Source organism: Enoplosus armatus, chromosome 20 (assembly GCF_043641665.1).
Source record: "Enoplosus armatus isolate fEnoArm2 chromosome 20, fEnoArm2.hap1, whole genome shotgun sequence".
NCBI classification, from domain to species: domain Eukaryota; kingdom Metazoa; phylum Chordata; class Actinopteri; order Centrarchiformes; family Enoplosidae; genus Enoplosus; species Enoplosus armatus.
The window spans coordinates 19,824,613-19,849,825 of record NC_092199.1 but is presented as its reverse complement, the minus strand read 5'-3'; the positions used below and the strand labels follow the sequence as shown (position 1 = coordinate 19,849,825).

General features: G+C 43.8%; 1 protein-coding gene across 1 annotated transcript in view; it reads left to right on the top strand.

Moving 5' to 3' along the window:
• The window catches only part of dnah9 (dynein, axonemal, heavy chain 9), a 122,251-nt gene that overhangs the window by 6,565 nt on the left and 90,473 nt on the right, over positions 1-25,213 (top strand). The window contains 24 exon segments of the mRNA XM_070927207.1: positions 824-991; positions 1,468-1,584; positions 1,675-1,825; positions 3,112-3,226; positions 3,423-3,491; positions 6,770-6,896; positions 7,441-7,587; positions 8,880-8,988; positions 11,802-12,043; positions 12,237-12,372; positions 13,809-14,005; positions 14,135-14,400; positions 14,620-14,781; positions 15,870-16,092; positions 16,320-16,486; positions 17,775-17,918; positions 18,055-18,214; positions 19,335-19,490; positions 20,360-20,492; positions 20,608-20,885; positions 21,178-21,308; positions 21,460-21,586; positions 22,084-22,236; positions 22,745-22,870. Coding sequence (XP_070783308.1) covers positions 824-991; positions 1,468-1,584; positions 1,675-1,825; positions 3,112-3,226; positions 3,423-3,491; positions 6,770-6,896; positions 7,441-7,587; positions 8,880-8,988; positions 11,802-12,043; positions 12,237-12,372; positions 13,809-14,005; positions 14,135-14,400; positions 14,620-14,781; positions 15,870-16,092; positions 16,320-16,486; positions 17,775-17,918; positions 18,055-18,214; positions 19,335-19,490; positions 20,360-20,492; positions 20,608-20,885; positions 21,178-21,308; positions 21,460-21,586; positions 22,084-22,236; positions 22,745-22,870 — 3,804 coding nt within the window.

Below are 25,213 nucleotides of genomic sequence, written 5' to 3'. Positions count from 1 at the left end.
GGTTGGATGAGAATAATAGGAAAGTCAGTGACTTGTACATTTTACAATCCTTCCAAGAGAGCTTAAAGATGATTTTGGCTTAACGGACAAGTGGGAACGTTGGTGATATCTACAAATTAGAAGCTGCACAAAGAGTTTGGGGGTTATTTTAAGTGAAAAGGAGAACAAGCTGTTATCCAGTTTTTTTTATTTTTTAATTTTTTTATAAAATGATGGCACAAACACCGTGAAAATGTCAGAATACCCGGAAAAGAGATCTTAATTGAAACACAGAGGAAGAGATATGGGAAAGCATATTGACTGGTGCCGGTGTGGTCAGTCAGAGGTGCGGTGGGCAAATGTACGCGCTACGAAATGATGCACAGGTATTATTGTACACCAGTCAAACTTCATTACTGTTGGAGGTGTTGAAAGGAAGCAGGGCTAATAATTACCAAGGGAAGTTATATGAAGTCTGGTGTCATTTATTAATGTAGATAAAGAAAGAAACATAATGGAATGAAAATATTGCAAACTTTTTTTTTATGAAAATGTGCTACTTCCTTTATGTTGTACTTATGTGGTGTTTTATTTATGTGCTTTTTTTCCCTTATTCAATTCATGTGTCTTACTGTACTTAAGTTAACTACTAAATGTTCCCAGATTTGTTGTTTTGTTTCCCGGTTCTTCGTTTATTTGCTGTAATACGTTGTCTTGTGTCGCATTATGTTTATCTACTGGAAAACTTCATGAAAAAGAAACACAGCATCAGGCCGTCCTTTGCAGTGAGGCTGCAGTTCAGCTTGATTGCCCTTCCATTTTCCATTCCTATTTCTCCCCGCAGAACATCCTGTCGACAGCTGTGGACCTGCTGAAGCTTGAGAAATTGGAGATCGGGGGCGTCCGAGGCAGAGCCCTCAGCCAGCAGGTCCAGTCGCTCCACCAAGAGTTCGCGGACACTTACAAACTCTTCACGGAGAAGCCCTACGACTGCTTGGACCTCAACAACAGGGTACGGAGTGCCAGGATCGCAGGGTGCACGGAGGTTTTGTTCACTTGCCTGCTGGGGGGGAAAAAAAATGGGCTGTAATTCTGTAGAGCGACTTTGAAGGTCAGTTCGTTTTCACAAGGGTTTTATGAAATACGCTACAAGCGCTGTAATCTTTTACCCCTGAATGCTTCTCTTTTCTTTTTCTCTGGCTGGCAAACACCACCACAGCCTGGTCACCCCAGCGTTTGTGGAGCAAATTGTTTTTCTGCCCAAATAGACTTTTTTTTTTTTTTTCCAGTGCCATCTAGTTGCTTAACCAAGATGTTCCCGAGTTATAGCAAGAAAAAAAAGCAATTTGCTTTGCTTTGCTGCTGGACGGCTTTGAGTCAGTGAGATGTGAAAGGAATATGCAGCGCTGGCTGTGCGTCGGCCCGCCGCTGCCGTGTGGTGTTTCTCTTTTCTGGGCTGTTGGTCTAGCTGAGCTGTCTGCCCCGCAGGAGTACGAAGAAGATGTGAGGGAGTTCAAACTCAAGGTGGATGACACAGACCGACGACTAGGAGCCATCATCTGTCAGGCCTTTGAGGATGCCTCTGGGCTGGAGCATGCCTTCAAGGTCTGAGGACTTAATCTCTCGCTGTTTTTCTCACACACACACACACACACACACATATTTATTGCCCTTTCACTTATCTGATGTCTGCAGGTTCTGGACATGTTTGGGAGCTTGCTGGAACGCCCCTTAGTGGCCAAAGATGCTCTGGACAGATACCCTCTCCTTGTCTCCATGTTTGAGAAAGAGCTGGACTGCTGTAAACTCCTTTACAACAAACACATCCAGGCCGCAGAGGATCTGGGTGAGAGTCACCACGATGAATGACGTTTTACACAATGCGCTTTTTTACAACCTCCCTAGATTGTTATGATCAGGTATCTCCACCTCAATACAATACAGTGGGGTGGCTCTAAACATTGAAAGTTACATTAAGACATTCAGCAGCAGCATGTCTTTTGCAGAAACGGTGTCCCCCGTTACTCTTACTACCCACAAACACACAGTCAGCTGCTTAGGGATCACTTCCTATTCACTGCAGTGCACTATATTCACTGTCCGCCGTTTAAGTTGAGTTTGGAGTGTTAAATTTACCCACTAAATTCCTGCAATGTGAATGAACAAACTTTATGTTAAAAAAAAAAAAGGCTGAGTGAGAAGGTGACTTTCAGCAATCCCCGACAGTGAGATCCATAAGAAGGACACGTTGGCTGTTTTAGAGATTAAACTCGGGGTGTTCTTGATTTTAAAACTTATCAGGCCCTTGGAAATTGTGCCGACTTTAAGTCATTTAAAACTGTTGAAGCCCCTACACATCCATAGTCCGCCCACGCATTGTCTAATTAGACCTCCTGTCAGGACTGTGGGGGGGGGGTAATTAGACTTGATAGACAGCTCCCTCGCTGTCCTTTTACTTTAGTTGCATCTGGGAGGGCGGGACAACTTACCCCGTTATTATTCTTATTGGTACGTTGGCGCTTTCTGACACACACATTATTGCCAACACAGCTCCTCCCCACTTCAACTTGACTAGAGAGGTCGAGTCTGCCGTTTCACACTGGCACCTTTTAGCCCAATTTCAGGGGATTGCCCTGCAGACTGCTCCGGAGCAGGGCCAGCAAGCCCTAGGCTAAAGTCGGGTTTAGCCCACTACCACATATCAGTGCGAAAGCTTTCTTAGCCTGGGGGTAACAGCCGTGCAGTGTGAAAAGCCTATGTGTGGGTGTAAGACAATGTAGATAACCTTCACATAGAATGTTGACTAATCCAGCATAATGCGTTGTCCCACCCTGCCAGAGCAAAGGATACTACAGTAGTGACCCCAGCAATCTCCAGATGGAGCTTTTGGACTTTTCTAACTTTTGGTTTCTGTGCACAGAAGATTTCCTGCTGCGGGCCATACCATCACCATAGAAGAAGAATCGAAATTTGTTTTAGGCGATGCTGTGTGCCCTGTTTATGGCATCTCTGTGAAATGAGTTGATCTGGTGCAGCCCCGCTTTGTGAACTATGTGTAGCATCATAAATATGTGCCGTCCTTTGCTGACTTTGTGGTGATTGCCTGTGTAACAGTGAGCAATGATTCCTCAGGTTGGACTCCAGCGAATAAGAATATGCCAGCAGTAGCTGGCGGGTTGAGATGGGCCCAGGAGCTGCAGCAGCGCATCCAGACCCCCTTCTCCAAATTCAGACACCTCTCCTACCCGTGAGCCTCCTCTCTTGTCTCCAGCAGAGCAGATTAACAAAATGAATTTCGGTGTGGTCATGCATTTGCAGCGGCCTCAGTGTGAATTAATCGGTCTGTGAGCGGTTTTAAAGGCCTCATAAAGAGGAGTGTTGGCCAGTGGAAAGATATTGGATATAACCTTTGCATGGGTTGTAAAATTTCATCTTCTCTGCAGGTGCCTGGAGTCTGCAGAGGGAGCCAGGGTCATCCAGAAGTATGAGGTGATGATGCAACTGCTGGACAGGTGTGTGTGGAGCCTATCCCAGGGCATTACACTATATGTCGTCATGTTTAGATGTATGTGTTACTGAATAAAAGAACAGAAGGGAAGATTAAACAGAGGAGACAGTGACAGAATGGGACGCCCCCTTATTGGATTCCAACGACGTGAATCAGATTTTAGCTCCGTCTCTGAAATGTTCTTTTGGGTTTTTTTCTTCCCTGTAATTTCACACCAGCGCTGCTTTTAATCCGAACATTTGTGATTTTGTTAGTCGAGCGTGTAACATTTATGAAGCCGCCCCTGCGGAGTGGTATGTAGACATGCAGCTCTGGGCATGATTTATGTCCTCATTACTGTGGCGCTGCTCTGCAGATTATTTCACCAGGGCTCCCATAATCCCATATGCTCTGACTCTGCCCACTGATGCCGAGTGAGAAATGGCCTTTTAGACCACGTCCTACATCAAAACCTGCGAGATGAACCATCCCATTGGGAAAACGGGTGGCTGTTTGGATGGAATTAAGCAGAGTTGTGTGAGAGTCAAAGAGAGAAAGAGATAGAAGAAATCCCACACCGTGAACATGTTTTGCCTCTTAATATAAGGGGTAATATAAGAATCATGACTCATGACTAGTAAATTGAATCATCATCATTTTGCATCATCACTACGGATGTTTTGTTGTGACTTACTGTGCGCAGTCTCGACCGTATTGTATTTTTGCATCTATAAAATGTGATGCATTGCATTTGTGGGATTGTTAGCAGAAAGTCCTGGACATACCACAGACACTACTTTTTACGTTTCATTATGGGAATCTTTGCATACGTAGGGTGAATAATTAATAAATCATCCCTTCAGTTTTTGGCGAAACTGAGAGGTTATACTGACAGGGGGCCCCGTTTATATCAATGAGGGTAGGCTAAATATCAGAAACACCCCTCTATGTAATGCAACATAGTTGAACGCACACACTGCAGCCTCCAGAATGACCCTAAAGCTGAATCAACTCCTCTGTTTCAACAAAAAAACTGAACATTAGAGGATTTATTGCAGGACTGCTGTATTAGACTGCATTAAGTTTTTCTAGGTGTACACAATAAACTGGCAACTGAGTGTATAGTCCACTATATAGTGAATAAATAGTGAGTGATTGACTTTTCAAACACTTGTGTGTGGCGTGTCATAGCAGGAAAAGCGTAATTAGTGACATTAAAGAGTGCATTCCATTCAGTTTCAGGGCCCTGATATTTTGCATGCTAGCTCGCTGGCATGGCTCACTGGGACACTGAATGGAACTGAAAGGTCTACTGACATTTTTGGGCACTGGGGGGGGCAACGAGTTGTAAATTTAAGTTGATTTGGCTCTCATATTAGCAAACAGCTGCCTATTTACGCATCCAGCAGACACAGTGCGACAATAATATTCATTTGGAGTCGTGTTTCTGGCCACCAGGGGAACGTAAGTCCAATGTTCACTCTCTTTTAGCTCTGTTTTTCATTTCCACCAACTTCTGAGGCAAATATCTGACTCTTTAACGTTAGCTGCTAAATGCTCCACGATGTTCAGCAGACAGTAGCTAACTTAGTCGGCCATTTCAGTATTTTTTCTGTATGTTGTTTGTCTGTTTTCTATTTCACGTCTTGCTGTGTGACTTACAGACAATAGCTAAATGTCGAATATCCAATGAAAGACAAAGTACACCAACCAGTAAGGACCATATGCATTTGTCTAATTCATTTTTGCTTCGGCTTTTAAGCATTAGTGAAGCTGTCCTTCACCAAAACTCCGTCTCCACTGCTAGCTAACAGTGGGGAAACTAGCTAGCTACCTTGCTAACTTTCCCAGTTGCTTTGAGGCCTTTCTCTTTACAGTTTTCTTACATTAACTGTTTTGCTGTGACATTAAGTGGACACCTCTGACTGGTTTATACATTTTTTTGATAAATGGATGAAAACTTGCCTGCCTGTAATAATATAGGATTGGTGAATTAATCAGTTAATTAGAAAATGAATCGGCAACAATTTTGATAGGTTCATTTTTCAAGCAAAAAAGCCAATGGTTTCCAATTCTCAAATATAAGGATACGTTGCTTTTTTTGTTTTTTGTTTTAGTAAACCAAATGGGATTTGGACAGATAAAACAACAGAGCAAAAAAGCAATTTTTATACCAAGCAATTGATCTGTTGATTGAGAAAATAGCTGGCATATCAGTTGATAATGACAATTATCGTTTGTTGCAGCCATTTTTTAGTTCTTAGATTAGTATTAAATCGGGTATGCGCTGCAAAAGTTTAAAGGCTAGGGAATCAATATAGTCAGTGTAAGTCCTTACAAGTATGGTCCTATAAAAGTGAGTGTGTGTATGTGTGTGCGCACTATACCCAGAAGTATGTGAATACTTTTTTGTACGAATGAGATGCGCATCACAGTGTGCACGCACAGATACGCTTACAAACGTCCATTCTTTATGCTTCACACACTTCATATGACTCCTTCACTCTAGGTCCCCCCACCCAGAGTAATGGAATGATGAACAACGCCACTTCTTTGCCCTCGATTTACTCCCATCAGAAATTAGAGCGCTTGTTATGCTGTAATAATCATTGCCACCGCCTCCGATGAACGCCACCATTATTATACATATTCCAGTCAGGAACGGGACGGGCATGCTCACTCATTACCCCCACAGACAAAATGCAGCGTGATTTATGGCCGCGGCCAAGGCATTTGATTGCCTCTGCGTCTGCGGTGCCACTATCAGGAAATGAAGCTCACAGCAGAAATCCAATAAGGAGCACACAGTGTGCACTGAAGTTCTCATCATAATCGTGGCTATTTACAGATTGATATAGCTGTACAGAGCCCTGACATATTCTCTGTTCCCAGCCAGATTAATCAGCGTTTATCCTCATATTACCCCCCCCCACACACACACCACCACCACCCACGCCTACATCTAACCCTCCTTCTCCGCTGCCCTTATTGTCTGCTTGATATAGACGAGTGAATCATGCCTCTCATTTTGTTTATAACCTCAGAGGATTGGGAAAATGGCTCAATCATATACCTTTTGGCTGCTTGTTTTTTTTTTTTCTTTCTTTTTTTGCTTATGTTAATTTCCATAATGTGAGCTGTTTTCAGGCCTGTGGCCTCGTGAAATAAAAGCCTCTGCCCTTTTAATAGGAATATGAAACAATGTTATACCCTGGCAGGAGAGGTACAAATTGTTTTTTCCTGTGATAATAACTTCGGTTTGATTGTGATCGCAGATTGTGTTGTTTGTGTTTGGTGTTCCAGATACTCCACGGGCCTGTATGAGACATGGACAGAGACCGTGGGCGAGAGTTCTCAGTACAACCTCAGCCTGCCATTAATCAGCAGAGACCCGGCCACTCAGCTGATCTCAGTCAACTTCAGCCCGCAGGTTTTTACACTGGGCCCACATGCTAGAAAAACTGATACAAGACAGGCTGCTAGATGTGTCACTGCTTGTAGTCCGTCTGCTTTGAACTGTGGGCAGTGATTTATTAGTTTGGTGATATATTAAATATCTTCCAGTAAGTGTCATACATGCAGCTGCATAAGAGAGAATAAATCCTTCAGTAAAGTTAGATTTTCTCTGTGCATCCATCTTTTTAATTAGTTTGGTCAGTATTCCATTTTCATTTATTTAAAGGCAGTAATGTTGGGTCACGCTGCTCTAAAGAACTGCTATCCTCTATTTCATTAATCTTAGTGAGAGTGTTAGAGGAAAGTTTTCTACCACCAATACCAGAACTCTAGCACTGAATATTCATGTTTTTAATATCTTTTATTGTGACATTGGGTACAGATGTAGTAAAGATGTTTGCAAACGCTATTGACAGCCTGTACCGACAAAAACTGAAACTCTAAGTTTGGCGGCCTGGTTATGATTGTTGATATGTTTTCCAGTGCTTCTAATTTCCCTTTTTTTGACCTCTTCCTAGCTGGCATCTGTTCTGAGGGAAGTGAAGTATTTGGAGGCGAGACAGACTGAAGCTATCCCTGAAACTGCAATGCAGATATACACCACCAGGGGGCAGCTGTGGCAGTATGTGGCCAACCTGGAGCTCACCGTGGGCCGATACAACAAGGTTGGCTTAGATAAGGTTAAAAGCAGTGGAGCCAGGATGTTGGTATTTGTGTTTATGACAATACGACATCATAAAAGAAGTTGTCCGACTGTGGTCGTCCAAAACGTGTGGAATTCAATATTCCTTTTCTTACAGTACACGTGGACAGGCTAGCAACGCTACTGAAAATTAACTTACCTATGCCTTCGGCTATCTCCGTCTGTCACCTTCAGTTTGCAGTTGGTAGCAATCCCTCGAAAGTCTCCCCTTTTTGACATCACAGCATGGGGCGGGGCCACAATGGGCAGCAGAGGAAAGATGTCAATACAAGGCTTTTTAGTGATGCTAGCATTTGATGGGAACACCCAACTAACTATTGGATGGACTACCAAGAGATTTGGTAAGGACATTCATTGTCCCCAGAAGATGACTACTAATTATTTGAGGAGTCTGATGTCACAATTTCAATGTGTCCAACATTTTGGTTCTTGACAAGATTTTCTATAATGTTTTGCTTTGAATAATCAGGGTCCTCAGGGGACATATCGTAATGATTTTGTCTCCCTAGCCTTTAGCGCCAAACTCTGGTCATATTTCCAACTTTTTACTGTGATATCTCAAAATAAACAGCTCAACTTTTGTATACAAGATATCGGAAATTAGAATGGCTGGCTCACCACACTGACGTTACCATGTCAAAATGGCATGGATCAGTTACCTTTTACTTAACTGAAGTGCAGTGGTTGCCGTGCATGTAGAGCGCCGACACACGAGACATATTTGAATTTTATTTTCAAATTATGCTAATGAGGATGTGCGTTGTGTGTGTGTGTGTGTGTGTGTGTGTTCGTTCACTTAATGACTTAAATGAAAGAATTAGTGCATAAAATATGCTTCTCTTTGCCACAGACACTATCAAACACATAACTCTATTGTTGGTCTTAATGGGAACTGGGGAAGGGGGCAAAAGGGCAATTTCAATAATGTAATTAACTCAGCCTCACAGAGGACAGCTCCCACAAAGCTCAACCACATGTATCGCAGCTACCTCAATCAGATGATTACATTTTAAAAATACAGCATTTCATTACTTCAGGTAGCGAAAAGTTCAAGTCTAATTAAGTCATGGCAACACGGAACAATCCGGAAACAGTGACTTTAATGAAGACGACATCCCGTCTTGATACTCTGGGCTTCAAGGCCACGCAGAAGTTAAATTAAAAATGATATTTCTGTACACACTTAGTGGGAGCCGAAAATCACAATTCATCTTTCGCTGACGCCTTTTTCTCTCTCCCGCTGTCTGGCTGCAGGTGATGCACTCTGTGCTCGACGTGGAGCTTCCTCTGGTTCAGGGCCAGCTCAGGGACATCGACACGCAGCTCAAAAAGGCAGAGGAGAGCCTGAACTGGAACAGCCAAGGTCAGGACACTAACTGAGAACTACCGGATACATCTCCCAAGGAATGACACGTAAAAATGTCTCATCCTCTACTGTTAAAGGGTCTGTCAACCCAAATTACAAAAAAAACAGGTTTTGAGATTTCCACTTCCACAATGTCAATATCAATCTCACCTAGCTTAATTTAGCATAAGGACCGGAAACGGGGGTGGGGGGGTGGGGTGGGGGGGCAGCTGGCCTGTGAAAAAATGTGAAAGCTTCAGATGTGGTCACAGCAGCTCAGCAATTAACACATTGGATTACATTTGACAACAGAGACTCAGTCGTGTATTGTATAATAAGCAGTAAATTGAGATTTTATGAGTCACTCAGACAATTATGAATCATTGTCATGTTGCTGTTGAACCACTGTAATGAAATATGATTCGTTCCACCTCCCAGCCTTGTCATCACTGTGAGGTTGCCAGGTATGGTGTTATTGTGCATGTACAATGACCTAAACCAAAGCCTGTGCTCACTCACTGACCGTATCTGGCAACCCTTGCTATAGCTGGAGATGCTGCACAGAAGTATTGGGTGGATGGATACACTGCTGTTCGTCAAGAAATAGTTCCAGAACATAGCGCTACATGTTAAGAAGTAAGGCGTTTAAGATGTAACATGTTAAGCTTTAGAAGTGCTGGTATTTTTTACTCCTGGAGAACCAGGCTAGCTGTTTCCCCCTGTCCCCAGCCTTTAGGCTAAGCTAGGCTAATCACCTCCTGGCTCCAGCTCCGTAACCTAACACACACACAAGATTGATATTAATCTTCTCATCTCACTCTCCAGAACAGAGCGAATAAGAGTGTTTCCCAAAATGCTGAACTATTACTTAAAGTGGTAATCTACACGGTGGGTTATCTTTGGTTTATGGTGAATGCTAAGCTGCCAATTAGAGAATAAGTTCAAGTGATGTCTTTACCTCTGTGTACCAGTTACTTTCTGAAAAGAACAGCAAATGTAACAGCTATCTGAATATATGCTGTATATGTGTTTGCTATATTATTGTATAAAGTATATAGTATATATAGTATATACATAGAGTATATATGTAAAAGAAATAGCAATACATAGTGGTCAAACATATTTATTTGTACGAAAACTCACAGGTTATTACAGAAATATTCCTCTCTCACTACTCCTCCCTGGTGTCTCCCTTCATCCCTGTCATTTCTGGGGTAGAGCAGGCTGCTCTGAGATGTGACATGAACAGAGAGGCTTTGCATTTTGAAAAACATATGAAATAAGAGTGGGAGAGGTGTTCAATCATTGATAAGCTTTGCTCGACACTCTGCTGGCAGGCATGTTGTTAGTTTCTCCGACTCCCGGATTCCCAGAAGAACGTGGCAGAAATGAGAAGAGTGTTTACGGTACAAGCCGATGCACTTGGCTGTCTGCGGGGACACACTCACGGCCCCTCTGCAGACATACATACAGTAGTGGCACACGCATCTGCTTCATGTTGTGCCGTGTGTGTGCATTCTGCATACTTACGGAAAGCTTGTGAAGATTTTTGCCTGCTGCAGATTTATTTGGTGAAAGTGCAAAGGTTGGCCATCCTTCTGGCTCTGACAAGCACTGACTGGAATATTCAGTGAAAAATGTGTTTGAAGTGAGTGTCCCACGTGTCGCGAAACATAGCCTTCATTCTGTTTTGGAGCTGCTTACATTTTCACATGTGTTATTGTTGTATTCATGTGCTCCAATTGAATGTTTCAATTGAAACTGCCGGCTGGCGCTTATTATGTGACACCTATTTGTGACTACACCCTGAAATGCAAATTAAATTAAGGATTATAGAACAACCAACATAAGATTTAAGGCCTTAAAAGCTTAAGATGTCCAATGATCATACATTGGCCCATATTAACGTTTTTACAGAAACATTTTTGATAAGGACCCTTTTGTTTAAGTTTTCATCCAGTGAAATGTCTCTATTACTGGATGGACTGCCATGAAATTTGGTAGAGGTATCCATCCACTTTGATGATCCCTTAACTTTTCATCTAGCACTGTCATCAGGTCAAAATCTCAATTTTTCCAATACTTAGCAAATGTTAGCACGCTAACATGCTAAACTAATATGGTGAACGTAACAAATATTCCCCGCCAAACATGGCTGGTTCGCTGACATTACTATTTTGCTCAACGCACCACCACGGGGCTGCCGTCGCGGCTGTGCACTCTTCATCTCGTTGATTGATAGGTGGGAAAATAAAGAAGCTGGCGCCAGCAGATTCAATGCTTGACACGAGCTGCGGTGAGCGATGTGAGCAGAGCCACTTTAAAAAAAACATTCAGTCATTTCGCGTCTGCTTCAGTAGCATTTTGCAGATGAATCACACCTCCACAGTGCTACCGTTGATTCATAATGTCTAAATCCCATCCAAACCTACCCGCCACAACAGATCCACACCCTCCATATATGGATATAGGTAACAAAAAGATGTGAGACAGGTGTTTTTATGCAGAGGTAGTCACTTGTCAGACATATCTAAATTGCTTTATTGATTTAATGCAGGCATATTGTTGGCTAAGTGTGCAATTCAAAATAGGATAAAAATACATTGGAACTCAAAGCATTTATTTATACCTGCAGTATTGAATTAAATTACAACATCTAAATGGTCAGAGATAGTCAGACACTAGAAGACTTTGTAACACTGAACATTTTCTGGGGGATTCCAGTGTTTTAGTCACACACTCTAACACTGTCCCATTCTCGCTTCACTCTCCATTTTGCTATCTGTCCTTTTGACCTCTCAATCGCCCAACCGTCACCCATTACCCTCTAGATATTTGGCAGTGCATCCAGGAGGTGCGAGACGCCGTCTGTGACCTGGAGAGCCGACTCCAGAGGAGCAAAGACAACGTGGAGGAGATCCAGAGCTGCATGAGGTCCTGGGCCACCCCCATGTTTGACAGGAAGGAGGGCAAAAAAGACGCGCTGCTCAGTCTGGAGGAGAGGGCCGAGAGGCTGGACAGGTTTTACGCACTGATACGGTCCTCCGGAGAAAAGATCCACTTCCTGCTTAAGGTGGTTAAGAAAGGTTTTCCTCATGGCTGTGTGACATGTCAAATCAGCTTTTAAGTTTCACCCACATTTCATCATTCCACGGGGTTATTATGAAGTCAGTGGTTCCTGATTTGCTTTGAAATTGTTCCAGTCGTCTTCAAATGTGTGCAGAGATGATGATTCAGTACGAGTGTCACGCTTTGTCATATCTTAGAGCAACTTGCAGCTGATCAGAGCCGAGCAGACCTCTGTAGAATGGAGGGCCTACGTGGAGTACATCGACGACATGGTCATAGACGGATTCTTCAACAGCATCGACTGCTCTCTCAAGTCCTTCCTGGACAACACTGGTAGGACGTTTCACGAACAACCGATAACACAGAAAAATGACGCGCTTACTACTTGTTGTGCTGTGTTAGTGTTAGCAGTGTTACTACTGTTGTCTCCCCAACCCTAAATGTGATAGCCCTGCTACCCTGATTCAACAGCGAACCAGAAACACCGTCCTCCAGCCAGCACTGACTTGGACAGCTTCTTTGCAAAACATCCCTCGGGGGTTTTGATGTCAATTGGGTGTCTGCCTGCGTTGGCCGTAGACATGAAATAAGTCTGGACTTGCTTGCTTGGCATGGGTTTTGTCAACCAGTTTAGATGGACTGGGATGTGGTTCAAGATGTGGTGGATCGCTGCCACACTGCCACTGTGTCCAGCTCTTCTCCTCCTCCTTATTCTACACGTTCTTTCGCTTCCGCTTCCTCTCCTCCTCGTGTGCGTCGTTCAAACAGTCTTTCATGATTAGGAAGGTTCAGAACCGACTGAAGTGACCTGGAAATATCTCAAGGTCAGCCAAGATGACGCACAGCCATCCTCCAGAGGCTAAGGAATAAACCATCTGTACTCTAGTCCTTCTTGTACTAGTATTGTGTTTAGCCCGAAAAACACGAGAAATAGTGAAGAAATTAGATATTTGCTACAAAGACTTTGGTTTGAAATTTTGAAATGATACAGACCCAATGGAGAATCTCTTCATTCCATGTTCTAGCAACTGCAATAATATGTAATATTATTACGTTACATTTTGGATGTTTTTTCTCACAAATCTATCGACAAAATCCTTAAATCAAATGGTAACCAAACTAGAAATGACGTCTATGTTCTTATAAAGGCTAAACGGAATAGATACATATCACCAGCTCAAGGTCTACTTTCATTCCCTTGCCCTGGAGCTTTTGATCATATTGCCCAGTTGTCATGGAATTTTTTAGATTTTCAAACTATCCATTATTCTGGACCCTTTTAGGACTTCTTGTCCATGTTGGCTTGAAATGGCATTTGACAAAACAGTCTCAGCTCAATGCCCCCTTACTGGCTTTCAGAGATGACGTTTTCCAGGTGTAGTGTTTGCCATGTTCGCCATCTTATTTTAGCGTGTTAGCTCGCTAATGTTTGCTAATTAGCACTAAACACATATTTTCCTATATCTTCGTGGATTCTCTTTTGCATTTTTTCCTGACCTCGTGACATTTTCTGTTAAAGTAAAGGGAGTGTGGTTGAAATAGGAAAAAGGATGCAATCTTCCTTCTTATTCCACTTCTCTTTCTCCTGATTCTTCTTTTTTTTGTCTTCCGTAAACCACTTTCTCTAGAGATGACAGAGATGCGTTTTCAGTCTTAGATTATATTTTTTGTAGTAACACAGACATTTCAGTTATTATAAATCCATATGTTTTACTTTAGCAGTGTTTCCACAGCAGTTTCAGCTGTCCAATTGTCTCTTTTTGGTCCAGACCAGAGAGCGGCTGTGGCCCCTCTGTTTGAGGCTCAGCTGGATCTGAAGGTTCCTGACATGGTGTTCACCCCACCTCTGGAGTTTGCACCAGGAGACAGTTTCTTTGAGCTGGTGGAGAGCCTCACCAACGACGTGTTCAGGATCTCCTCACTGGTGCCACGCCTCGCCCAGCACAGCCCCTTCCCCCACTACCAGGTACTGGCGGTTTGATGAAGCCCCAACACCCATAACTTCTTTTTCATGCAGATCACTCCCATCAACATGCCACATGTTCACGAGACCTATCAAAATGCCTGCAGCTGGCTTCTGGTCCTCTCCCCTCAGGCTGACATGGAGGACATGGCTGATCTGGCAGACATGCGTCATCTCCTCATGGAACGTGTGCAGGGTGTCATGGCGACGTGCTGCGAGTTTCGCAACTCTCTGGAGTGCTACAGCTACCTGTATGTGGATGACAGGAAGGAGTTCATGCGCCAGTTCCTTCTGTACGGCCACGTTCTCACCAGCCAGGAGACGGAGGTTTACGCTGACGCTGATGGCGTCTCAGAGAGCCCACCAACACTGAATAACTTTAAAGAACAGGTGGACGGGTGGGTACTGATCAAGTGGAGCGTGGCGGTATGTTTGTGTGTGTTCATTTTTATGGTCATCTCCTTCATGAAGGGTAGGCTCAGGATTTAGAATAATTTCTTTTTGTAGTTTTTTCTTAGTGAAGATTAATATTAAGTTGAGGATAAACAGCAGCTCAAATGAGCATTAGCGTCAGCGTCCATCTACCTGACCGAAATCTGTTTGACGTCACACCCTAGGTATGAGAAGATCTATGAGGAGGTGCAGGGTCTGGAGCCGGTGCATGTGTTCCATGGGTGGATGAGGGTGGATGGCCGTAGCATGAAGAGTGCCTTGCTCAACATCATCAAAAAGTGGAGCTTCATGTTCAAACAGCACCTCATCGACCACGTAACTAACAGGTGAAGTACAGTTTTATTCACTGCTACAGCCTTATTTGGTCGGGTATGACCAGTAGCATATTGTGGCTAATGTTAGCAAACTGCAGGTCCATGTTGCTGTGTTACGGGGTCAGTTTGCTGACCCTTCTGTACTTGTGCTACCGGTAAGGCCTGGTCTCAGCATTTAAAACTTGCGCAAACCTTTTTTCGTGTTGAGGTCAACTTTTATGAATTGAAATGTTTTTCGGCCGTTGACCAGCAGCAATAACCTGCCCCACAGGAGAGGCATGGTTTGCAGACAGTTATGCGACAGGAGATGATGGTATAAATATAAAATAATGTCTCTTTAATAAACGACGTTAACGTATTGTCCGGTTAGCTTGGAGAGCAATTGTGGCTGACTAGCGCTACTGTGTTCCCGGGCTGACTAGCATGTTAGTTGCTAGTTTTCCAGTTGTCAGTGGTTCATCAACTTCGACCGCTGCACATTATACGCTGATGGAATTAGCTGTATTGGCTTTACACTGTGTTTTAGTCACAGACAAACATTGGTGTGGTAGGGTGTGATCAGAATAGTGATGGTCACCAAATGCATTTATATTTTCAGTAGGTGTCAAGTTCATGGTCCACTATTAAAATTCATTTGTAGCACATTTGTAGAAGTGCATTAATGCCAAATCATAGGATATTTATCTGCATCAGTAATCAGTAGAGCTGCTGAACCCTATTGAATGAGTCTTCAGGGCTACAATAGCAAGTCCAGCTGGCTTGTATATTAAAGGGGTTTAGTAGATTTATATTAGTTAGGTTTGTAATGATGAAACCAGATAGCGTCTATTCATTAGATCCTCCCTGCCAGGTATGTCTTTCAAACTCCACACCTCCAGTTTGTAATGCAGTTTTCTGTTAAACATTTGTGGTCCCAGGGCTAAGATAACCCTGAAGACTTCATGAGGGGTTATTTCCTCAGACTTCAGAAAGCTCCCCAAGACATTATACATCTGGTTTCACAGGCTGAGGGCTACTCCCCACGATGCTCAAACTGATCTTGTTTGTGCCAGTTTTACACATCAAATGCCCCCTCAATGATCATTGTCCTCTGTCCCCAGCCTGTCAGACCTGGAGAAATTTGTCAGTGTGGCTGAGGCTGGCCTGAGCCAACAGGTGGAGGAGGGTGACTACGGTGGCCTGGTTGGGGTCATGGGTCACCTGCTGGCGGTTAAGGAAAGGCAAAACACCACAGATGCCATGTTTGAGCCCTTGCAACAAACCATTGCTCTGCTGAAGGTCTATGATCAGGAGCTGCCTGACGTGGTCTACAAACAGTTAGAGGTAAGGACTGATCACTTAACATTATTTTTACCGGCACATACTCATTCCCCTGCTTCTTTCAGCGGAGACAGAGCCATTTCTCTTGCTTTTTTCTCTTTGTCTTGCAATCGCCCATCTCTGTTCTGTGCTCGTCCTCCTGGCAATTCATCATCTGTCACTCCTGCCCGCCTTGCTTTTATCTCCTTCCCTTCATCTCCCTCTCTGTATATCTATCTGTCTATCTGCAGGAGTTGCCAGAAAAGTGGAACAACGTGAGAAAGCAGGCGGTGTTAGTCAAGCAGCAGGTGGCGCCTCTGCAGGCCATCGAGGTGGCCAGCCTGCGTCGGAAGTGTGCCTCATTCGATGTGGAGCAGCACACCTTCAGGGAATACTTCCGCAACAAGGGGCCCCTCAGGTAGAATAAATATTGGCCCTTTTTTTCGGCTGTAAGAGTTTGTCTGGGAACACTTTACTTTAACACTCACTCACCATGTATCATTTATCAGCAGAATATAAGAAACACCTAATACATGGATTATTGCACACTTTAGTGTAATTGTAAGCATTTTAAGTGTTTTTTAATGTCAATGTTAATTTGTCAACAAATATAACTCTGTCCAAATCATAAATGATTACACATATATATATATAAAAATGTAATGTATTTATTTTCATGAAGACATTCTTGACCTTGAGGATAGTAGTTTGACAAAAAGATTAAGATACGACTAATTTGTTTTTCCAAATCCGCTCTGTGGGTCACATAAATGCTGCCTGGATCCCGAACCCTGGCAACATTGTTTTCAGTGAACAAACTACTGCGTTCTTTAACTGCGCGCAGTTTTGAAGGGCGGAGGTCTGGGCAAAGTAACGCATCGTGCCTCGTGCTTCAAGCCAAGCTTTAACCAAGACCACCCTCTTGTGATACGGTGGCTTCACAATGCAGCTCGTAAGCAGTATTCATTTTCTGAGCTGGTATCCTCTTCCCCTCCGATTTTTTTACTCCAGTCCTGGTTCAATCAGAGAATAGTATCTCATAACTTTGTCAGTGGAGGAAGTTTTGATCTGTCGTCATAAAGAGTGAAGAAGGAGTATTTATAAATGAATAAACTCCATTCATAAATATGAGAAACATAATTAATTAAACTTCACCACAGCTGTAATATCATATTGTCTATCGTTCCTTCTCTGTTTACAGATAGGGGGGCTGAAATAAAGTGATTTTGAGTGTTCCACAGTCAGTCACTGAAGGCAACACACTTCGCTTGTGTAGTTTCCTTGGTGATTAAATTGAGCGGGTACCTTTGAAAAGATAAGAATGTCACCTTTCTGCCTCCTCGCTTGATATTAGAGAAGTGTTATCTCGAGGCTCTCACATCCGACAAGGCTAATTGAATCTTAACATAATGATAATTAATTCATAGGTAGAGATGCTTCGTCATAATGTCTAATTGTCAGATTAGTTATGTGTGTAATTGGTCTCTTAATAACCTGGTGATTATTTTCCCATTAATGTCATGGAAGTCATTGTTAATTGTCACAGTGTGCAGTTAGCGCTGGAGACTCTGATCTGGTCACGCTGCAGCCAAGTCAGGCTTGGCAAATCTGCAGCCCTTCATTACCTAAACACAGCCTGATTTATACTGGGCTTGTGCAAATATGTGTGTGTTTTGTTGGGTCCCCCCTGCGCACGTCTCGTCCAGGTTTGACAGCAAGAGCCCCTACCAAATGTTGGACGCGTTCCACCGGCAGATCCAGGAGCGGGAGGCGGTGATGGCCTCCCTGGTGGAGTCTGCCAGCCTGTTCGAGGTCACCGTCTCCGAGTACAAACAGCTCCGACAATGCAGGTAAAGCCCAAATAGCACGAACCTGTGCCAGATTCCGAACTAATGAGCCGTGATAGCAGAGACGCTCTTGTACATTCACAGTTCCAATTTTCTTGCCGGTTTAAATTCACTTTGTCCGCTCTCCGTCATCTCCGAGGCGTGAGGTGGGCCTGCTGAAGGAGCTGTGGGACATGATCACCGTGGTGGAATCCAGCATGGCGGCATGGAGGACGACTCCCTGGAGAGAGATCCATGTGGAGGACATGGAGCTGGAGTGCAAACGCTTCTCCAAAGACATACGAGGGCTGGATAAAGAGGTGAAGGAAGAGATTTAATGTAGCCGAGGCTGAAAAGTGTGGAAGGCCGAAAAACGGCAGGATAGGATAAACAAATCTTGAAAAACTGAGATGAAGTAACTCCAACTGCAATTGACAGTTCGCCAAATCCCTCCTCCTCGCAGTGATTATCCCATCATAACCTTAGCAACCGTAGCTAAGCATGCCAAGCTTTGGGTGTCTCCACATTTTAACTTTTTAACTTTTTTTTAGCTTTTTCTAAACCAATAAGACTAGAGCAAACCTGTGAGGAATGCATCATCTGCTCCAATGTAACCTGCAACAGTTGCAAGCATGTCCGGCTAACTAGCTTATTACTACCTACAGTAGTAACAGAGTGTTACTTCAAGGCCAAGGAGTGTATCATTCACTAACTACATCAGCTTGCAACTACACTGCAAAACAAGAACAATGCTGTTTCTTTATTTCCATGTCTTCTACGTAGATAATCAACTGGTGATGGTGCTAACTTTTTTCCCGTCTTTTTCAGTCTTTTAGCACGATATCATGTAGCCGTCAAGTCCATATTTAAGACCTCTCCAAGACCCCTCTCAGACAAGTCAGCTGGAAGCATCAAAAAAAAAAAAATCAGCTGTTTTCAGCCAACTCATGGAACTAAGGGTAATATAATATATGGCATAATTAGCTTGCCAGCTACAGCTGATAAACTCTGCCAGGAACAGTTGTCTTTTCAGCCAGCGAAATCAAGGACCCACTGTTTCAGAAATACTTAATAATTCCAAGTAGTAAACTGTAAATTGTAAACTGCATTTGTGACTTGCAAGGGCAATAAAGCTTGTCAGGCGTAGCAACAGTAAACAGTGTCGGAGCCTAACAAGCAGTCAGTTGGGAGTTAAGTGTCTTGGTCAAAGGCAAAGAAGTAGTTTGTTAGCGAAAGGAAAGCAACAACTTCCCCCTGTCTTTATTCTCAACTACAGCTGGGCGTTGCAGGCCCTTGAGCGAGGCTGGGAAGCACTAAATGCGTGTAAATGCATGAATGTCAACTTCACTGGAATAAATACGGCTAGAATCAAATCGTGAACTGCGGCTTCAAGCACCCTCGTCTCCCCGGTACTGATGTCCTGGCCCTTGTCTCCGATAGGTCAGAGCGTGGGAGGCCTTCACAGGTTTGGACAGCAGGGTAAAGAACCTCCTCGTCTCCCTGCGGGCCGTGGCAGAGCTCCAGAACCCGGCCATACGAGCCCGACACTGGCATCAGCTGATGGCTGCCACTGGAGTCCGCTTCACCATGGACCAGGTTTCCAATTTATTCTAGAGCTAGTTCTGCTCATGACTTTGGGTGAATGGTTCCATAGTATGGTTTGAATTTACAAGCTGTACATTTGCTACAATTTTTATTTTTAATATCTAAAACAAGCAGTGGTTTTAGTAATGTGCCAATAATTTAAGGGTGAGCTTCACACAGGGCAGTTCTCTCCAATTATTTTCTTATTTTCTTTCCCAGCTCTATCTGCATCCTAACTGGGCTTGTTTGTACTGTTTGTGCTGCTCCAGCTGTTGAGTTTGTACAGAAATGTATCACAGAGACTAAATAACTAAAACTCATATTATATTCATGCGCTCACAAACTCACTGGTTCAACTTTAGCAGGTTGCAGATTTGCCACAGTAGGGAGCTGTTTCCTCACCGGTGGAGCTGTCAAATCGCAAGAGCTGCGATTAAGATAAAAATGTACTAATTCGGCTAAATAACGTTAATTATTGGCTGTCTGTTAGGATTGTCGTGGGTCTTCCCCGCCGTCCAACCTCCATTTTATACTATTTGATGTGATGATGCTCGGTACAAACATGTGTCGTTTAAAACCTCAAATACAGGTCTGGAGTTAATTAATTGTTAATTAATGATTATAAAATCATTGCTATCCCAAAAAAGTTTGCAATTAAATGTTTTCCAAAAAAACTGTAGAAAAAAATAACGTTGGGCGGGAACTGCAGGCGTGAACCCTCGCTCACTGCAGTTTGATTATAATGGCTGGTTTCCCTGTTGAACTGATGCCAGCAATCACAGCCGGTGTTCGCCACTAATATGTTACTATTATTATCATGTTATATGATGTAGCTTATGTGAATTGTTGGATGGAGTGCTAATGTGGTTTCCTATGAGCAGGGGACCACTCTGGCTGACCTGCTGCAGCTGAACCTGCACTGCTTTGAAGAGGAGGTGAGAGGGATTGTGGACCGGGCCGTTAAAGAGATGGGAATGGAGAAAGTCCTCTCTGAGCTCAACACCACGTGGACAGGTACAGGAAGGGGGGGGGGGGACGCGCTTCGTTGTAATCACACTCCCTTTTAGTCCACGATAGCACCCCTAATCCTGCCACCCAGAGTTTTACGGAACGTGCCGATCCCATCCAGGTATGCAGTTCCAGTACGAGCCCCACCACCGGACCCAGGTGCCTCTGCTGCGCACGGATGAGGAGCTGATCGAGACGCTGGAGGACAACCAGGTGCAGCTGCAGAACCTCATATCGTCCAAGTACATCGCCCACTTCCTGGATGAAGTGTCGTCATGGCAGAGCAAGCTGTCCGTGGCCGACTCCGTCATCTCTATCTGGTTCGAGGTGCAGCGGACGTGGACCCACCTGGAGAGCATCTTCATTGGCTCTGAGGACATCCGCTCACAGCTGCCTGAGGTTACACACTGAACAGATAGAATCAGTCAATTACAGCTGTATAGGTGCATCACTGACAAGCTCATGTGCATACAGGCCTTAACCTGCGCCCTTGTCGTCGAACCCAGATAGCTCGACTGTTACAGCTGTTAATTAAGAAAGCATTCATTTGCTCACACTCCTAGTTTAGGTGCTGAGATTACATGACTTTTTAATTGCTCCCACGATGTTCGGGGTGTGCTTAAACCCAGATGTTTGCTATTAAACCTCTGATTCTCCCCTCCCTCTTTTGGGAACCTAAAATCCTCTGCAGGACTCGAGGCGCTTCGAGGGGATTGATGCTGATTTCAAAGAGCTGGCAAACACCGTGCATCAAACGCCTAACGTGGTGGGGGCCACCAATAAACCGGGCCTGTTTGGTAAACTGGAGGACATCCAGAGCAGGTGAGACTCTCTCTTTTCTACTCCTTATATCTGTTATCAGGGGCACTCTTGTGCAGGGTTTATTCTTCTTACACATGGATGCACACACACACACACACACACACACACACACACACACACACACACACTCATTCTGTGTATTTCTCTACAGGCTGTCTCTATGTGAAAAAGCTCTGGCAGAATACCTGGACACCAAGCGTCTGGCCTTCCCAAGATTTTACTTCATCTCTTCAGCTGATCTGCTGGACATCCTGTCTAATGGGACCAACCCGCACCAGGTGGCTCCACTGATTTTTGCCTAAGGGGCAGCAATGAATTTTGTGCTTCAGTCTGTTCACAGAGTCAGAAGAACCTTTGCACCCTGCATAGCACTTTCTACAAGCTGCCTTTTAACAGTTTTCTAAAACCATGTTCAGCTGCACCATTTAGCTCTTTTTGCCGGGTGCTGTCGACTCCTTGTAGTACCCGCGGTGTCCACACAGGGGCAATGTCGCTCATAGTTTTGCAGCCTGCTCCAACCTCCATCATCAGGACATTGTCTTGTGCATTTCCACCTTGGGGAAATAAATCACTGTTAAGCACAACTTGCCACTGAATCTCTCTAAGAGGAAGTTAGCAGGCATGTCACAGAACATGGGTGCTGCCCGTCTATGAATGATAACGGAAAACAGTAATGAAACGTTATTTATTTGCGCGGCGGCGAAGAAAGCACCAGTCGGACCGTGAGCCGAGTGTAAATTGAGCCTGAGCTGAAAGTGTCTGTTTGTTCGCTCAGGTCCAGAAGCATCTGTCTAAGCTGTTTGACAACATGGCTAAGATGCAATTCGAAGCAGACGGAGAGGGGAATCCTTCTAAGACTGGTCTGGGCATGTACAGCAAGGAGGAGGAGTATGTCCCCTTTAATCAGTCCTGTGACTGCACTGGTCAGGTAAAATACGCCCATAATCCTTTATTCATGTCCCTGAAATTGTGGTACCATAACTTCTGTAGGTTGAGCTAAATGCTAAAGACATTTATTAACTTCATTAGTCTTGCTGCTGACGGTGGCACTACGGCTGTAGATGAATGTAATAGATGGGGAAATTCACTTACCTGCCCTTTTCTGTAATGGAAGAAAATATATATCAAATATAGATATCACAACCCACAATAAAGTAGACAAATGAAATTGAGTCTGTCGTTTGCCCCTGGGGCTTTGCATATCAAAGCTCATAAATCCATTAATTTTCCATTACATCCCATAGTATTTGCATGACTCCACTTCCACCCTAATGCTTATTAATGACCTCATTAGGGTCCATTGATAAGAGAGCCCGTTGGTGCTCACGTGAGACACATTGCAATGTTTTTCTACATTTGTATTCATAGGCCTGTCTTTGTTTTTTTTTTGTGTGTTTTTTTTTTTTTTTGTGTGTGTGTGTGTGTGTGTGTGTAAGGTGGAGGTGTGGTTGAACCGGGTCCTGGACACCATGCGCTCCACTGTTCGACATGAGATGACCGAGGCAGTGACGGCCTACGAGGACAAACCCAGAGAGCAGTGGCTGTTTGACTATCCGGCTCAGGTAAGCGGGCTCAGTGACGGACGCATAGATTCAACTCATCACACTCACTTTGGGCATTTTTCCCATTAGTCCCTTTATCCAACGGATTGGTGCCATAATCATGTCCATGCCTCTCATAGATATTTCAGCCCAGTGCTTGCTAATGCTTTACATACACCGTTTGCAGCCAGACCCTGTTGGGTTTTTTTGAAGAGCGGTGCGCTGTTATGGGTGTGATAATGGAATGCTTGCCCCTACCTGGAAATGCAAATGATTTTCTGAAAGTAAGTATTTGATGTTCTGGATTGCCAGATATGTGCCTGGCATCACGCTCTCTGACATCACGCTCTCTGACTCTGGCTGAAAGTGCCACGCGGCGCAAACACTCAAAGAAATGCTGAAATCAACTTCAGGGTCAACAGTGTTTACTTTATAAAAGAGCTGAATCACTCTTTAAGTAACGATGCGACCAACAGTGAACAGAGGTCAAATTTTTAGTGATTCAGCGCCGTATTTTTTATTGACAGTAGATGAATAACTAATGAAAAAAAAAATCATGAATCATTACTGAGGTCAGGTGTAAATCAGCAGTGTAAAACATTGCTGCTGAGGGTCAGGTTTACTAAGAAACCGGCGCTGAAAAAGTCAGTATTTAATTTGCGTGTTTACTTAAAGGCAGCAGCTCATTACACAGTCAGCTCCTGGACTGATCCTGGTGCTGCCCTCCAGACGCACTCTGCCAGCGAAGGAGAGCTCGTAAGCGCTGCTCGGCGGCGGGATTTCTGTGAGATCACTAAGCTCAGAAAAGAATGATAGCGTAGTGATCTTGATTACATACATATTTACTTTGGCCGAGTGCACCTGAGAGAAACTGTTACTCCAAATATTGCTCGTACGATTACGATCTTATAATCTTTAGCATATATTATTAAGGCATTAGAAGGCATTAATCATGTTCATGGTAAACAAAAGGGAGATGAAGCATCAAGACAAATCAAAGGCGCACAAATTATGTACACAAGGAACACACGGCACTGCGACGGGGGGGGGGTTAATGCAGCAAAGCACACACTTCAGTGTCTTGAGAAAACGTTTAGTTTAGCTGCAGTCTGTAGTGATTTTACAGTTCATTGCTGGTGAACGGACGGCACTCATGTAGCGCTTCTCCGCTACAAAGCGCTTTACAAGTGGCCTCTCATTCACACATACACTCATAGACAGATGGCAAGACGGGGCTGCCATGCAAGGCGCTGGCCTGTCCATCGGGTGGGCAACTGGGGGCTCAGTGTCCTGTGGACAGAAGGAAAACAGGCTGACATCTCGGCCAAATATCGACAGGTGAGGTGGTAGGGATGCCCAGACAAGTCCACACACTACTTGGCACCAGTTTCGTTTTCAGAATATGCATTTGTTTTTATCTCTAGTGTTTAGACTGGGCCACATAGATGTCTTTGTCACCATTTGTAACAAACAACTATCCAAATACAGTATATGACCAGGAAAGTGAGACTTTGCAGTGGCAATAAAGCTGAAGTTCCTAATCAGGTCACAGAATCTGACCAAAGAAATGGATAAATATAATGAATCTAGTTATTAATCATCACGTTATGATGAAAGTGGTATTCATGATTTCCATAATACTGCTAATCCAAAAAAATAATTGCTATGTACATTTCTGTGTTAAAATCACATTTTGTTTATTGGTACAGAACTGATACTTTCTGATAATGTGTTTACATCAAAAAGAGCACTGTGCTTTACTACTCTGTCTTTTCTTGAAGTCTTTTTATATAAATTGTAAATTTATCATTCAATCATTCAATCATCCAAATCAAGACATAGATTAAATGCTATTTTCCTTTTCACCCCCCTAAATGAACACATGGACTTTCAGCCCTTAGTTGTGTCTGCAGGTCTTCCTCTCCGGCTGCAGCCTGTACCCTGAGAGGCAAAACTCTAAGTGTACAACGCATTCACTGGTCCCAATGACGCTTATTGCTGTGAGCGCACGGTGAAACATTAAGGTCACATACATGAACGTTTTTGTCAACTCAGAGCTTCCCCCATGTGGATCATGACAGCGGGACAGTCAGAGGACAGTGTAGAGAGAGAGAAAGAGATTTTGCACTGCAGAAAAGGCATTTCAGATTTTCTTTCCTGAGGAAAAGCCAAGATTAGCTCAACGGCAATTATTTTTAAATTCCGAGCCCATTAATGGCCGGACCACCAAACACCTGCTCAGCCCATCTAGCGCTCTTTGAAGCTGACTCTCCATGCCAGTCAGCAGAAACAGCCATGGCCGACAAATGTAAACATTGCATTGCATCTCAATCCAAATTTTTCCACTTACAGAAATACAGAGAA